Genomic DNA, 14,385 nt, shown 5'->3' with positions numbered 1-14,385 from the left:
TACGTATTTACTGCATAGCTCATGAGAGGAAACCAAATAGCTTTTCTTCCCATTGCCTCTCACTGAACTACCTTCTTTATTTTACGTTCCACTCTGTACTTTACTTCTACAGGAACTATCAGTACTTGCCATATGATGAGAGGAAGCCCTGCATCTGTGTCAGGAGTTACTGGGGTGACCAGACCTTCCGTCTGTACTCTTCTAACACTCTTGAAAATATGGCAGATCACCTGGTAAGTGGCATCCAAATTCCCAGGCTGAGGTGTTCAGCAGGGCATGGCAGTGAGATGTCACTTCCCCCAGAACAGGCCTCTGCAATTTACCCCAGCTGTGTTTCTTGCCATTCAGCCATTTATCTGAGCTAGTGAGGACTGACTCCAATTCTCAGTGGCAGTAGATGTCAGGGTTGACCTTCTGTGCCCAGTTTGAGAAGTTAACTCCAACAGCTTGCTAAATTTAAGCAGCAAGGCTGCAAACAGAACAAAGGAGAACTATAGGTTTTCCTTCAAAATAGCAGATAGCTTCCCACCAACCAGTCTTCATCAAAGAGTGGAAACAGATCAGCTCCCAGCAGTAGAAGCATGTTGTAGAGCAAGCCATGCCATGCACCAACCTTGTCTTACATCAAAGGTCCTGTTTTGTCACATTACGAGCTCACCTCCCACATTCTTGCTAGTTGTACAATGAATAATGATTCCACAAGACCAGCAGTATGGCAAAGAACTCTATTTTGCATAACAGCATTTTCATGTGTTTTTCTTAGGAGGAATCATTAGTGCAGGTAAAAGATTTGATCAAGATTTCAGAGACTGAAGCTGGAGAGAAAATGAGGATGACCCTAAGTGACTTCATCAGTCAGAGCAGGTAAGTACATTTACTAAAGGAATACTGAAGATTAGCCAAATATGTTGGCCACAAATTCAAGACTAGGCAAGGAGACTGATGATAATAATAGCAAAAATAGCACAATAAACTTTCTGGGATGTATATATTTGTTTGGCAAATGGCTTCCTGAACTACAGTTTCTACTTACACTAAGAAAATATTTTATTGCTTCTGTCAATATTCAGTATTGGCAGGAGACTACTCCAGTCATATCCATATTATTTTGGCCTTCTGGACAAGAAGAATAAAACATGGGGGAATAAATAGGATTTAATACAGCGTGTGATAGATTTTCTGCAAAAATGTGCAAGGTTAGGATAAAAACAAAGGGTTTCATATGCTGGGATAAATCCTCCAGTAGGCTCTGTGTCAGACAATAAATATAATTTTGACTCAAAATAGATATAAACCTTAACTTATTAATTCTTTGAGGTCTGGTGAAGAGCCTGGAGATTCTATTCTTTGAATCCTGTAGGCACTCATTTATTTTAGACAGAATTTCTGTGTCTCTGTCTTCTGAATCATGCACTGCAGCAGCCTGGGAGCATTTCATTAAAATCTACACTAGCAACTCATGTAAAAAAAAAACCAACCCAACCTGAACCAAATGAATAGACACTGAAAAAACCCTTTTATTGTTGTGTCCTAGGGCCTTCATGAGCGTTGTTGAAAAGAAGCCCAAAGGGTTGAACTACACTACTTTGGACAAAAAAAGACTTGTGCTGTTCAGGCAAGAGCTGGTATGAGTGTTTCTACTACAAGAACTAGTGCAACTATGTTAACTGAAAGTTCATGGGTTGTATGCATATTGATTTCTATTTTATTTCAACCACATGGGAATGCTTTATAATTAACATGAATATGTAATCTAAGAACTTCTTTTTAATAAAGCTCACTCCTGCTGTGCTTTGTTGTAAGACACCCTGAAATAATTTGGAACATGTTTTTAAATACAAGTAAGACATGATAAAAATGAACCGACTTTTCTTTACTCTTTAAAATGGGTTGACACTGAGTTCAGTAGAATAATACTAATCAACATTGCTGATGGATTTTTAATTATTGTGGTGGGGCTGAGCTTCAACTCTACTAGAGCCTGGCATTTGTTATACCTGGTCATCTACAAACAGACTTCAGCTTCAGTGTGTTCTTGTGTGTTCTACTTGAGATCTGTTCCTTATTTCTACATTTAAAATTTCCCTTTACACTTACCCTCCCTCAGGTGCTAGAGGAACATTAGCAAAATGAACATCTGGATTAAGCTAAGCAGGGCACAAGAATCACCTATGTGTTTTTTAAGATTATGCCTACTGTCTATGAAGGTGTACTTAGGGCCATCTTTTGGCAAAGTAGATACATGAAATAAGCTTTGTGTTTCTCTTTTCTTTTTAACTTGCATCTAAGACTGTTTTTGTCTTCTGTGTTCAGTTCAAAATAATTTATATTGAATAAAAATACACGTTGTTGTTCCTGGTTGCAGGAAGCAATGTCCAGTGATGCCAAAGGAATTGTTCAGCAACAGAAAAAAATGTCACTGGATGAAATGATACGTGCAACTCAGATCTTTATAGATAAAATCCGATTCTTGGTTGATGAGGTAATCCATATAGAAACTGAGATAAATTTAGAAGTTAATTTTCATAATCCAATATTCATAACAAATCTTCATCTGACCAAAGAGTCCTTCGTTGGATGATTGATCTTAATCTTGTTTTGCAGTTCATGGAGCTGTTAATAAGCTGGAGTAGAAATCACTAAGTTAAGTTATATTGAGAAGATGTGGTACACATATTGGTTTGTTTTAAAAAATGGCCATCCCCTTTGTGCCCTTTCTAGGTGGTTTGGAGACAGCCTGCTTTCTGATCCAAGTTCATGTCTCCACCTGTATGTTATAGTGATTTGGACTCGGTGGTCTCCACATTATACTTGACTGTGCAGGCACTGCTTAGACATACTAATAAGCCTTAGAATAATAGAAGAACAGCTGTATTTAGTCAGCCCAAATCCAGCCAGCCGAGTATTCTCTTTCTGCACTATCTGTGCTAGTAAGACAAACAGGACTCTTGATATTCCAGAACTCGTGGAATCATAGAATTTCTCAGGTTGGAAAAGACTTAAAAGATTATCAAGTTCAACCACCAACATACCATATTACCCTAACAGTGTTTGTGTTTGGCCTTGGGCCTCTTTTTTTGTCTTTTAAGATGCAGTTGATGACATTTCCATGGGAGTTACTTTCAGCTTAAACAGTTTATGGGTCAGTGGCTTCCTAAAGTTTTAGTTTCCTCTGGAATGATCTGCAGGGTGGGTGCTCCTTAGGCACCCTGCAAAGCTCTCTATTTTTATGTCTGTTTATGAGTGAAAATACGGCTTGCAAAGCGTGAAGTGACAGCCTCTTTTATTCAGGGAATACACAAGAGACATGGGGGATCTGCACTTGGTAGAGTATTTTAACAAAAAATAATGGTGATAGCTCACAGAAAGAAGTCCATTTTAGTTCACTATTCTTTGTTATGTAACAGCCACAGAATACAGTGCCTGATGTGTTCATCTGGATGCTCAGCAACAACAAGAGAGTTGCATACGCAAGAATCCCTGCAAATTCCATACTTTATTCCCCTGAGAAAGATCAGAGAGGAAAGGACTGTGGGAAGATTAAAACCCATTTCCTGAAAGTAAGTCTGTGGTATTCTTTGATCAAAGCTAATGTCTGAAGAGACCTTGGTATTCTGGCTTCACCCAGGGACTGTATTTTACTTGTTTATCTTTGTAATACACTAAAAATGTATACATGTTTATATATGTCATCTATTAATATTTACTTATGTTTATACTTGTCCTTCTTTAAGCACTGCATTATTTCCAAGCTTCTGGTGTCAGAGTAACTCATTCTTACTACTTGTCAGACCAAGTTTATATCACTGTTTATCTGTAGCTATATGCATAAATAGATACCTCTTGGATAGCAAAGATGTCAAAATGCAGCACATGGAAGTTAGGAAGAGAATGGTAAGAGCTCAGCAAACATGCAACTTAGTAGCAAAGGAACCTAGCTATTCTGAGCTAAAAGAGCAGTTGTTTATGCTTGCTATTTAAAATATGCCTATATTTGTGCTATATATGTATGTGTGCTATATATATATAAGTGCTATATATATATAAAATTATTCTAGAATTACTCATCTTGAAGGGGAGTCTCAGTGGATATTATACAGCTACAAGAGCTGTGTGCCTAATAATGTCCAGCAGAGGAATATTATACAGTAGAATTACTACTATAGCCAGAAGGAGAACTCTGAACACACAAGGCAATAGGAATGCCATAAAGTTATTTTTTACGTGTGGGTTTGTGGCTTTTTTTTTTTTCACCTGGAGCAGCTGGGAACACACCTATAAAGCTTTGCAAAAGAGTAGCTGGATAGAAATATCTAAGCTCCTGGTAGGAATTTGTTAAACACGATACTATTTGCCTGCATAGACAAGCAAACAAAGCATAAAGCACTATATTTCATGCTGCAGCCCCTACAGTATCAAGAATGACCTTAGGAACAGATAATAATAAACACTGAGCCAAGCAGAGCTAGATGTAGTGGGTGGTGAGGTAAGGAAATATTCACTGCTTGTCAAGACTAGTATGTTTTATGCTGGAATATATTTTCTGATCTGCCCAATGAGATAATATTTTTAGGACATGGGAGTATCTACTGGAGGCCAGAAAAACTACATGAAATGTGAAGTGGGTTGAAATTTGGGAAACATCAGTTATCAGCTAGCACTAGTATGGTTACAGCTAGTCTGCACAAACACGATGGTATCCAGTACATCATTTACAGTTTCAGCTAACTACTTCTTTCTTCCCTAAGAAATACGGAAATTACTTGTGCTAAATGGGTCTTGGGGCCATCACAGTGAAGAAATGACAGTTTTTAATTCTTTATTTTTATTTTTATTTTTAAGATACCTGGCAAGCGCCCATTGGGCTGGACAGTGCAAGCAAAGGTGGACATCTACCTATGGCTTGGATCAGCCAGCTACTCCCATCACATCATGGATAATTTACCTGTAGGGTATGAGACTGAAATACCATCCACTGCCAGCTCAGGTCACAGCATGGTGCCCTCACCTGCCTGTCTGCGGTATAAAAGTGAGACACTGTTTATTGTCCATAATAGTAATGGAAGAGGTCTTGTAAAGAAACAGGTGGTCCCCAAAAGCTCTAATTCAGAGGGCTGGAAGATCTCTGTTTTGAGTTAATCACAGCTCAACAAATTTTGGTTAAAAAAAAAAAGGCTTGGTTCATTGCTACCTCCTCGGTTCTACCACTTTCAATTCACTAGTATAAGGGAAAGGACCCGTATCCTAACACTTTCTGTTCCCTGTGCCATCAGTGTGTCTCCTTGCAATGAGGAAGCATCCCTTAGTGCATAGAATCATAAAAGTTGGAAAAGACATTAAGATCATCTAGTCCATCCCTACCATGCCCACTGAACCACGTCCCTCAGTGCCATATCTACACATTTCCTGCATACCTCCAGGGATGATGACTCCACCACCTCCCTGGGCAGCCTGTTTCAATGTCTCACCCCTTTTTCTGAGAATAATTTTCTTCCAAATGTCCAGCCTGAACCTCCCCTGAGGCAAAATGAAACCATTACCTCTCATCCAACCACTGTTACACAGGAGAAAAGACAGATCCCCAGCTTGCTGCAACCTCCTTTCAGGGAGCTGTAGACAAGGATCCTTTTCAGAAGGATGTGCCTTTTCCCACCCACTTCTACATGGACAGCATTTCTGATGGTGCTGGCTGAAATAGTTGCATGGCAAGTAGTGGATCTTCCCCTCTTGCCTATGTGCTGCTTCATTTCCATGAGGCTGATGTTGCTGTTTTCTTTGCAATTATGCAGCTGTACACCTCTTCCAGATGAGAGCCCACATGTATCAGGCAAGGGGGCTCATTGCAGCTGACAGCACCGGACTTTCTGATCCTTTTGCAAAAGTTACTTTCACGTCACACTGCCAGAGCACAAGGGTGAGTTGCAAAGTCCTTTGTAGTCAATGGAAACTCTTTAGTTGGATGGTTATATTTTGTTCAGTTAAGCCACAAAATGGAAAAATCTTGGTTTTGCAAAAAGATGCCTGGCAAGAAGAGTTAGATGTCTGCCATTAAAGGAGATGTCTGCCAAAAGGCAACTCCTGAGAGTTCACTTTAAGTAAAGTAAAAGCATGGGTGTACTCACTGCTCAAACGTGAGGTGCAGTAATACTTGTTCATTTTAGCTCCTTCAGACGTCAGGTTCTCTGGAGCTACCTTTGCAGCAAGCAAACCTCTTTTTCTATATATTTTCGTTGTGAACCTTTGTCATTGCTCAGTATGAGTATGAAAAATTATCTTTCCTTATAGACTTAGTGTAACAATTAATCAGAGAGTGAAGAAGACCATTGTATGACTTCTGTAGCCATGTGTGGCTTAAATACTGCACAGATATGCCCATAGGTAATGGTCCCACTTATTCCTCAGGCATTTTGGGGCACAAATGATTGCCCATGGGCATCTGAAGAAGCATCACCAGAATGCCAGCAGAGTTGCACAAGTATAAAAGGGCATCTGTTTTCTCTGTGGCCTTTTGAGTTTGATGACTGTGCCAAATGAGAAGACCCTGACTTAGAAGATAACCAGTGCTCATTTTCTGAATCCCAATGACTGACCTTCTAAAGTTCTCTGACACCTTCTCTTAGGAAGAAAGTGCTGTAGCGTATGCTTAAGGGAGAGGGAAGCAAAAAGCTTTCTGTGCTTTAAGAACCTGTTTGTGCTCCTCTTGCCTCAAGGATATGAATTGATTTTTTCCTGTAATGTGATTCTAACTTCAAATAGAAGCTGATGAGTGAAGCCAGTGAGGTTAGTGTTTATATGCACCAGGTTCAGGAAAGTAGAAGTTGGCCAAGGGAAGCAGTAGTTTATAGGCACAGAATCGTTATTTATTCACTGCTTGAATAAAATATTGTAGCTGATAAATTAACTTACATGTATTTAGAACACTTTCAGCCAAGGGTCAATAAACTGAAGTCAAGAGCCTGATTTCCATCTGAAAGAGTGATAGCAGGATATGAATAGCTCTGTGGTTGGTATATATTTTCCTCTCTAAATATTGCCTTCTTTAAATGCATTTCCCACCAAGCCAGTTAAAACATTTCAAGTGATGAAATACTAAAAGCATCCCTGTAAGTCAAATTACTACAGATTAAAAATTATTATTATGTGTGATTAAAGTGTGACGTTATTACATTGAAGCAAAACAAGATTGGAAAAGGTGTACCCTGCAGAAGTGAAAGCTGGTCTCAGTTTTGATTGTGCATTCCCAGTCAAGTAATGTATAGGTCACTGAACAGTTCTTCTCTTTCATTAGATCATTTCTCAGACATTGTCCCCTACTTGGAACCAGATGCTGCTCTTCAATGGCATTGTGCTTCATGGGGATGGGGAGGAAATCGCTCAGTTCCCTCCAGAGATCGTCATTGAGCTGTATGATGACGATGCAGTGGTAAACTTGAACTCCTTCTTAGGAAGAAACCCAGACTTTTCCATCTTTCTGTCAGTATAAAGGCAAGGTTGTGGCACTGTAGTGGCATTAAAAGGCAAATTGTCAAGTAACATGGTTAGCCTTGATGAATGGAACTCAGTTCTACAATAGTTGGCAGTTTAACGTCTGAAAACAGCCCTGACACTCATTTTATGTCCTCGCAAAGCCATGGCTTTGTTTTTCCCAAGTCAATTCTACTCCCAAAAACTGGCTTAGAACAATTAAAAAAATCTTACCTAATGTCTTTGCACACATCTGTAAATACACATCTGAAATGTGAATTTATCTCTGGCCGTGCAAACTCTGTCACCGTCTCACTGGTTAAATGTAGCTGAGAAACCTTTGATGCCCTGAAGGGCTATTGGCAACTCAGCACCACTCATACTCTTGTTGTCATAGCTGCCTTGACTTTTTCATTGCTGTTTGCTTCAAGAGAAGTGTTTTGTTTTGTTTTGTTTTGTTTTGTTTTGTTTTTAACAAACATTAGTGTTTACATCATCTTTGTTTCATGTACCTTTGACACCCGTGTTTCCTTTTTCTAGGGTAAAGCAGAATATATTGGGTCTACGGTGGCTGCCCCAGTGGTGAGACTTGCTGACCACAAGTATGAACCACCTAAGCTCTCTTACCACCCAGTGTTCTGTGGGAATCTTTCTGGAGGAGACATTCTTGCTGCATTTGAGCTCTTAGAGGTAAACTAGACTTCCTGGACCAGTGGATTTTACGCCATGAGAATTAGTGGATACAGCATCTGGAGAAGGGTCATTCCGTTTTTGCACATCTCAGTCCATACGCAGTCCTTATCACTCCCTCTGTCATGCTGGGAAACAGGGGACACTGTCCATGTATACACAATGGCCAGCTCCTCATGTGCTCTAAGCATCATTTGCCCCCTAGTTTCCCTGCCCTAAATTGAACTCTAGCTTGAGAAACAAATATTAAATCATCACCATCTCTTCAATGACCTGCTCTCTGGAGAAGTGTGTGGCACTGACTTAACAGCTTGAAAACACTCTCAGTATTGCTCTCTCTCAAAGAGAGTGGTGAATAACAATAATTGGATAAGGGAAACTGAGTTTCCTGATACCTGTAGATAGTGGGAGAAATGTTACACTGTTTTCCCAGTAAATTCACATAGCTCTGAGGCTGGCCCAGCAAATGCATAAGTGTGGTATAACATGCCTGGGATTTCAGGCCCTAGGGTATTTGCAAAGCCACCACTTACATCAGACTTTCTGCTATGAACCTATGACAGTTTAATCTCAAATCAGAAATGAGAAAGATGTGAAACTCCATGACAGTTTTACAGATATTCCCAGGATAAAACAGGCTGTTAAGCATGATGGGCTAATTATGTTCTTGATGAAAGCCTGTGATATGATACCACCGAGACCATATCCTCATTATGATGGGTACCTAGAGGTAGTCTAGTACCTTAGCAATAATTTTCCCTCTTTTTATTGAAATCCATTTATTTGTGAACAAAGAGAGCGCTGTATTTTTTTTCCCTATCTTTTGGGACATGAAAAGCAGTGCTGCACAGGGCTTATATCCACATGTACCTCAGGACATCTCCAGAGAGCAGAGAAGAATTGTAAGCGAAGACATTGTAGTCCTGATATTATTCTTTACTGTGCCAGCTTTCTCAAGCATCTCACATGGCAGGTATCAGCAATTAAAGAAATTTTCAGGAAAGAGTACATATAAACATCTGCCAGGTTTCAAAGCACTTCCAGAGCTGTTGTGCCAGTGGCTCCTTGCAGTATCTGATCATGCTCTGTCTGAGGATGGAAATGAATATCTCTAATCACCAATTCATTCTCATCTTCCAAGCCCAGAATCTTTCTCGTGACATGTCACACTCCATAACTGATCTGTGGTACTGTGATTCAGTTGAAAGAGTGGAGCATGGATAGTGAACACTCAAAATGAAAGTTGTTACGCTAGAAGGCTAACTTGGTTCTTGTGATGTAACATCTTGTCATTTAAAAAATATTAGCCATAAAGCAAAGTTCTCTCTGAGTTCTACTAACTGAATTCCCCTGAAGTTAATGGATTTTCACTACGTAATACAGAAGTGCTCCAAACTCTACTAGAGTTGTTAGATCTCGGAAAACTTCAAAACCTTGCAAGACAGTGGAGAGTTGTTCATTTAACTCCAATATTTCATCAGAATAAAAGAAGATCCAAGGTTTCTTAGTGTGATGCTGATCTTACTTCATCAAATGTCATGATGTAGGCAGGTTTTGCAGTTCTCAGATGCATGGTATGGTTTAATGAATTTAATAAAACTCCTTATGAGGAAATTTTGCTCTTAAAAGTGAGATCTCTGATCTGGTTCTTGATCTACTGGCTGGCAACACTGTCTGCAGCAAGGGGGTTGGAACTAAATGATCTTCGAGGCCCCTTCCAACCCAAGCCATTCTCTGATTTTCTGATTCTCTGATGTCTCTAGTCTTCCAATCCTAAATTGCATCTTTGGAAGTTAGTCCTTTCTCATAGCTTCACAAATAGCTAAGCATTTTCTAGTTTAATGAAAATTAACAAGGCCTAGATTCTTAAGCTGCATTAAATCTACTCAGTGATTTGCTTCAGATTCTTACAGTTAAGAGTAAGAATCCATAGCCATAGCCATAAGCATGTTCATGTGAATTACTGCTGTTATGTTATTGTGCTGCAGGTGGAACAGAATCATAGAATCATAGAATTTTCTGGGTTGAAAACTATCTCAAAGATCATCTAGTTCCAATCCCCTGCTACAGGCAGAAACACCTCCCTCTAGGCCAGGTTGCTCAAAGCCCCATCCAGCCTGGCCTTGAATGCTTCCAGGGAGGGGCATCCACAACCTCACTGGACAACCTGTTCTAGTGCTCACTGGGCAGCCTGTTCTTATACTACAAGACATGCTTTCTGCCCATCACCTCCTTCACCTACTAGGTTCTAGGGAACAAATACTTTCTCCCTTAGGCAAATTAAACTCTCACACAACAGTATGTAGCTGTACAGGCAGATGGCCTAGTTAAAACAAGCAGAAGACTTCAAATTTACGGGGCCTTTGAGAACTATTTCTCAGATGCTTCACCTTTCACCAGTGACAAGTTAGCCTGGGAGTGATGAAGCTCTGCAGAGAGTGTGTTTATCTCAGAAGCCATATGTAGTTTGCAAGTTCTAAAAAGCTGACAGCATACTGTGGTGCAGTTATATTACACTTGAGTGTAATGTGGCTGAAGAGCATTAGCATTATCTCTGGCTGGCAAATGTATGTACAGCTTAGCTCATGTGTACTGTGTGTTCACCAGCCTTTTTTAGCTAGAATTAGATGTATACTTTTCCTGTGAAAGTCTTCTAGGCAGTTTAATGCAAATATATATATATATATATTAAATTGAATTACCGTAATTTTCATTTTAACAAATAGAATTACCATGCTTTGATAGATGCATGTCTTTAGGGCAGACTACATCCTGCTATGACAGCAGAGACTATTATTTCCAGCAAGGTGCATAACCCCAATCTACTGAATACACTCCCTGTCAAGTGTTTTAGCATCACAGCAGGACAGATAGCAATCCAAGTCACACTGCTTTTTCATCACAACCTGTCCGCTTTGCAATGTGTTGTGCAAAACTGCATCAGATTGATTTGTTCGACATACTAATAACAGATACGTCTGTTACTGTTTTTATTCTTCCAAGAACTGGCATAATAAATGACTGCTGAATTTTTCAGATTCCTGACTCTGATCCAGATAGACTTCCCCCTGTGGATCCACCAGATGTTAACCAGATCTACCCAGTTCCAGCCAACATTAGACCTGTTTTAAGCAAGTACAGAGTAGAGGTGAGTCACTTAGAATATATCCATTTACAAATCTCAGCTTCTTTTATCCTGTTACTGAACTGTAAAGTTTTAATAACCTGTGATTATGAATTTAAAATTCTAATCTGTAGGAATGACATAACTTTGGGTCCCACATTTCAACCAAGTATTGTCTTTTGATTGCTCATAAATGGCTGCAGCTTAAAATCAGGGAAATTACATCCAGATCTGGATAGTTTGCCACCAGAACAGTCTTGTGACTGAACCATGCATTTAGTAGAATATGAATTGTGAAGGGTATCTAGCAAGGAAATGACAACACCAGATGAAGGTAACTATTTTTGCCACGATCTTGTGATCTATATCATACAGTAGTAGAAATGGCCACAAAGACACTGCATTTCAACTGGGAACCACTGCCAGTAGAGTAGGATCTCACTGGTCCTCAGCCTCTGTCATTGAAATAGCTTTAATGGGCCCAGTGAGACTTACACATATCTCCAATCCTGCTGGTGTTCAATCTGTCTGCAAAGTCCCTTGTGGTCCTTTTTGGTCCCAATAATCTTTTCAGTGGCCTCCCTTGTCAACTACAATGAAACTATCCCTCATTGCTCAGCCCTATCTTTCAGGTTCCTCCTGCGTGCCCTGTATAGTCCCACTTTTCCTGCAGGCCCCTCATTCACAGACCCAGTCTTCCAGATCAGGAACATAGTTCTTTGAAAGAAGCTTCTTGGAAATTTCATGCCATGTACTGCAGACACAATGGCCAGCTCAGCTGGCAAACCTCTGTTAACTACCTCAGTTCATAATTAGAATTTTTTCTTCTCCAAGAGCTCAGAGTCCTCAAACAAACCAGGACTGCTGTTCAGACTGATAACCCCTCTGCCCACCACAGGTCCTGTTCTGGGGTGTTCGAGAACTGAAGAAAGTCCAGCTTCTCTCCGTCGATCGCCCCCAGGTTTTCATTGAGTGTGCCGGGAGAGGAGTGAAATCCTCTGTCATCCAAAGCTACAAGAAAAATCCCAATTTCAGTGTCCTTGCAGACTGGTTTGAAGTGGTGCGTACAGGATGCTGCTTCTGGACTATCCACTTTCTGTGTTAAGGCGTTAATTACTGATTTCCCTCTTTTCCTGTCAAATTATTTCCTCTGTCTCCTGTGTAAATACAAAGGCATGTCAGTTCTCATGGAAAAAGGCAATAACTTGAAGATGTTTTATTTAAAATATTTCTGCTGCAAATGTGTGATAAAAGAAAGAGATATTATTTGTTATGTCTTAAGTAGGCAAAGAAGTACTTTGCAACCAGGTTTTTACTGATAGATTGGATTTTGTTACCAGTTAACAGGGCTGCTTTTTGTGCTTTCTTCCTCCTTATCTCCCATTTTTCAGGGTACAGCTCTGGTTGTTTTTGTTTGATTGTTTTTTTATTTTATATTTAATTTCTTTCAATTCATTTAATTGCCCCAGAGTGTTAGTGGGCTATTCAGAGGACTGGTCATTTCTCATGAACTCTGGACCTTTTCACATTATAACCTTTGTTTTTATGTACTGGTGATTTAATTATTGCCTATTTCCTGCATTATAAGAGCTAGTAGTTTCACTAAGCAAAGGTTAACATGTGTCCAATTTGCTCTACTTGGCAGCATAAACAAAGGTGAAAGTTTATTTATGTCAGAAGAATATCAAAACATTAACTTGGATATTGAAGTACAACTACTGCAGTGTTATTACCTTCAATTGTACATCACACGTCCCGAAGAGCTGTTTTCCCTTTTGTAACTCATTCTGTAAAACATGCAGCCACTGGGTGTTTCCATCTCATAATTGGGCAGACTAAGACAAGTAGGTTTAAAAGCCTTGGGCAGAGCAGTGGTGGCATTAAGACTCACAATCCAGTACTATGTTCATTCCCTTTGAACATTCCTGATTCTCCTAGTTTATCCTAACAAGGTATGCTTGATTATAACAGCATGCAACTGAGCTACGTAAGAAAGTTCATATGGTTTGCTCTGTATTCATAAGGACAAGGATTTCATAGAATCATAGAATCATTAAGATTGGGAAAAAAACACTAAGATCATCTAGTCCAATCATCAGCCCAGCACCATCATGCCCACTAAGCCATGTCCCTCAGTCCTGCATCTACCCTTTTCTTGAACACCTCCAGGGACATCATCTCTGGAACTTTGCATCAGACCTTGCAGAAACTTGTAGCCAGAACTATGTTGCTTGTGCTTTATGCATTTTGTCTTTGAGTGTGTAAATAGATGTAGAGGAGAAGGGAGGGAAAAGCGACAACCTCATTGAGGTGCATGACAAATACATGACAAGTGAGCTATATTCTTGAGCATGTCTCATACTGCTGTCTGTTCTTCTCCACTAGGAACTGCCAGAAAATGAACTCTTGCATCCACCACTAAGCATCTGCGTAGTCGACTGGAGAGCTTTTGGGAGGAGTACTCTTGTTGGAACACACACCATCAATTGCCTTAAGCAATTCCTATTTAAGCCACAGTTAGATCTTCAGGCCACACCGAACAGACCTGACAGTGCAGAAACAGAGAAAGGTAAATGGACAAGCCATATCCTAAATAGAAAGACTAAGCAGTGTTTTGTGAAAACAGTGAGGCAGCTGCTTAGAGGCTTCACACGAGGTACATGCTTAGGTTTGTTTTATTGAGTTAAGCATAGAGTCAAACCCTTAATGATTTGTTCATCATCATATGTGCTAACAGCATTTCTAGCAGAATGTTACCTAAGTTACAGAGTTTTAATTTCAGCTTCACCTGAGTCATCTCAGCCTCCTGACTTATCCCAGGAACCTTGTTTAGCTGATCACATCTACGCTGAGGTGCAGCAGGGTAAATGTACAGTGATAGAGGTAGAACCAGGTCCCACAACACCTCCTGCTGCTGAACCGGAGCACTCCATCTCTGAACCAGAGAAAGACAGAAAACAGAAGGTGAGCATCACTGTGGCTGCCAGCAAACTGTCTGCTGCAATCTTGTAGACTTCAGCCCTTCCTTATAAAATGGTAATCTCTTGTTTGAACTCAGGATTAGCCAGATCCTTAGATGTTGTAGCTGTAGAGTGGTATTTTCCATA

At 40.0% G+C, this 14,385-nt stretch overlaps 1 protein-coding gene across 3 annotated transcripts in view; it reads left to right on the top strand.

Annotated features, from left to right (window-relative positions):
• Nucleotides 1-14,385, top strand: part of FER1L6 (fer-1 like family member 6) — a 73,870-nt gene that overhangs the window by 38,493 nt on the left and 20,992 nt on the right. For all 3 annotated transcript variants that reach the window (XR_014943297.1, XM_015856288.3, XM_015856287.3), the window contains exons 14-26: nucleotides 113-233; nucleotides 764-864; nucleotides 1,535-1,625; nucleotides 2,366-2,482; nucleotides 3,408-3,560; nucleotides 4,843-5,029; nucleotides 5,790-5,914; nucleotides 7,289-7,423; nucleotides 8,005-8,154; nucleotides 11,192-11,302; nucleotides 12,177-12,338; nucleotides 13,664-13,847; nucleotides 14,061-14,242. Coding sequence is in view for 2 of the 3 variants with exons in the window: in XM_015856288.3 (XP_015711774.2) it covers nucleotides 113-233; nucleotides 764-864; nucleotides 1,535-1,625; nucleotides 2,366-2,482; nucleotides 3,408-3,560; nucleotides 4,843-5,029; nucleotides 5,790-5,914; nucleotides 7,289-7,423; nucleotides 8,005-8,154; nucleotides 11,192-11,302; nucleotides 12,177-12,338; nucleotides 13,664-13,847; nucleotides 14,061-14,242 (1,819 nt within the window). In the remaining variant the exon portion in view is untranslated. The remainder of the gene's footprint in view (nucleotides 1-112; nucleotides 234-763; nucleotides 865-1,534; nucleotides 1,626-2,365; nucleotides 2,483-3,407; nucleotides 3,561-4,842; nucleotides 5,030-5,789; nucleotides 5,915-7,288; nucleotides 7,424-8,004; nucleotides 8,155-11,191; nucleotides 11,303-12,176; nucleotides 12,339-13,663; nucleotides 13,848-14,060; nucleotides 14,243-14,385) is intronic.

Source organism: Coturnix japonica, chromosome 2 (assembly GCF_054131305.1).
Source record: "Coturnix japonica strain WE chromosome 2, WE-NBRP24, whole genome shotgun sequence".
Taxonomy (NCBI): Eukaryota; Metazoa; Chordata; class Aves; order Galliformes; family Phasianidae; genus Coturnix; species Coturnix japonica.
Note: the sequence above shows the minus strand (reverse complement) of the source record. Positions and strands in the feature narration are given on the sequence as shown.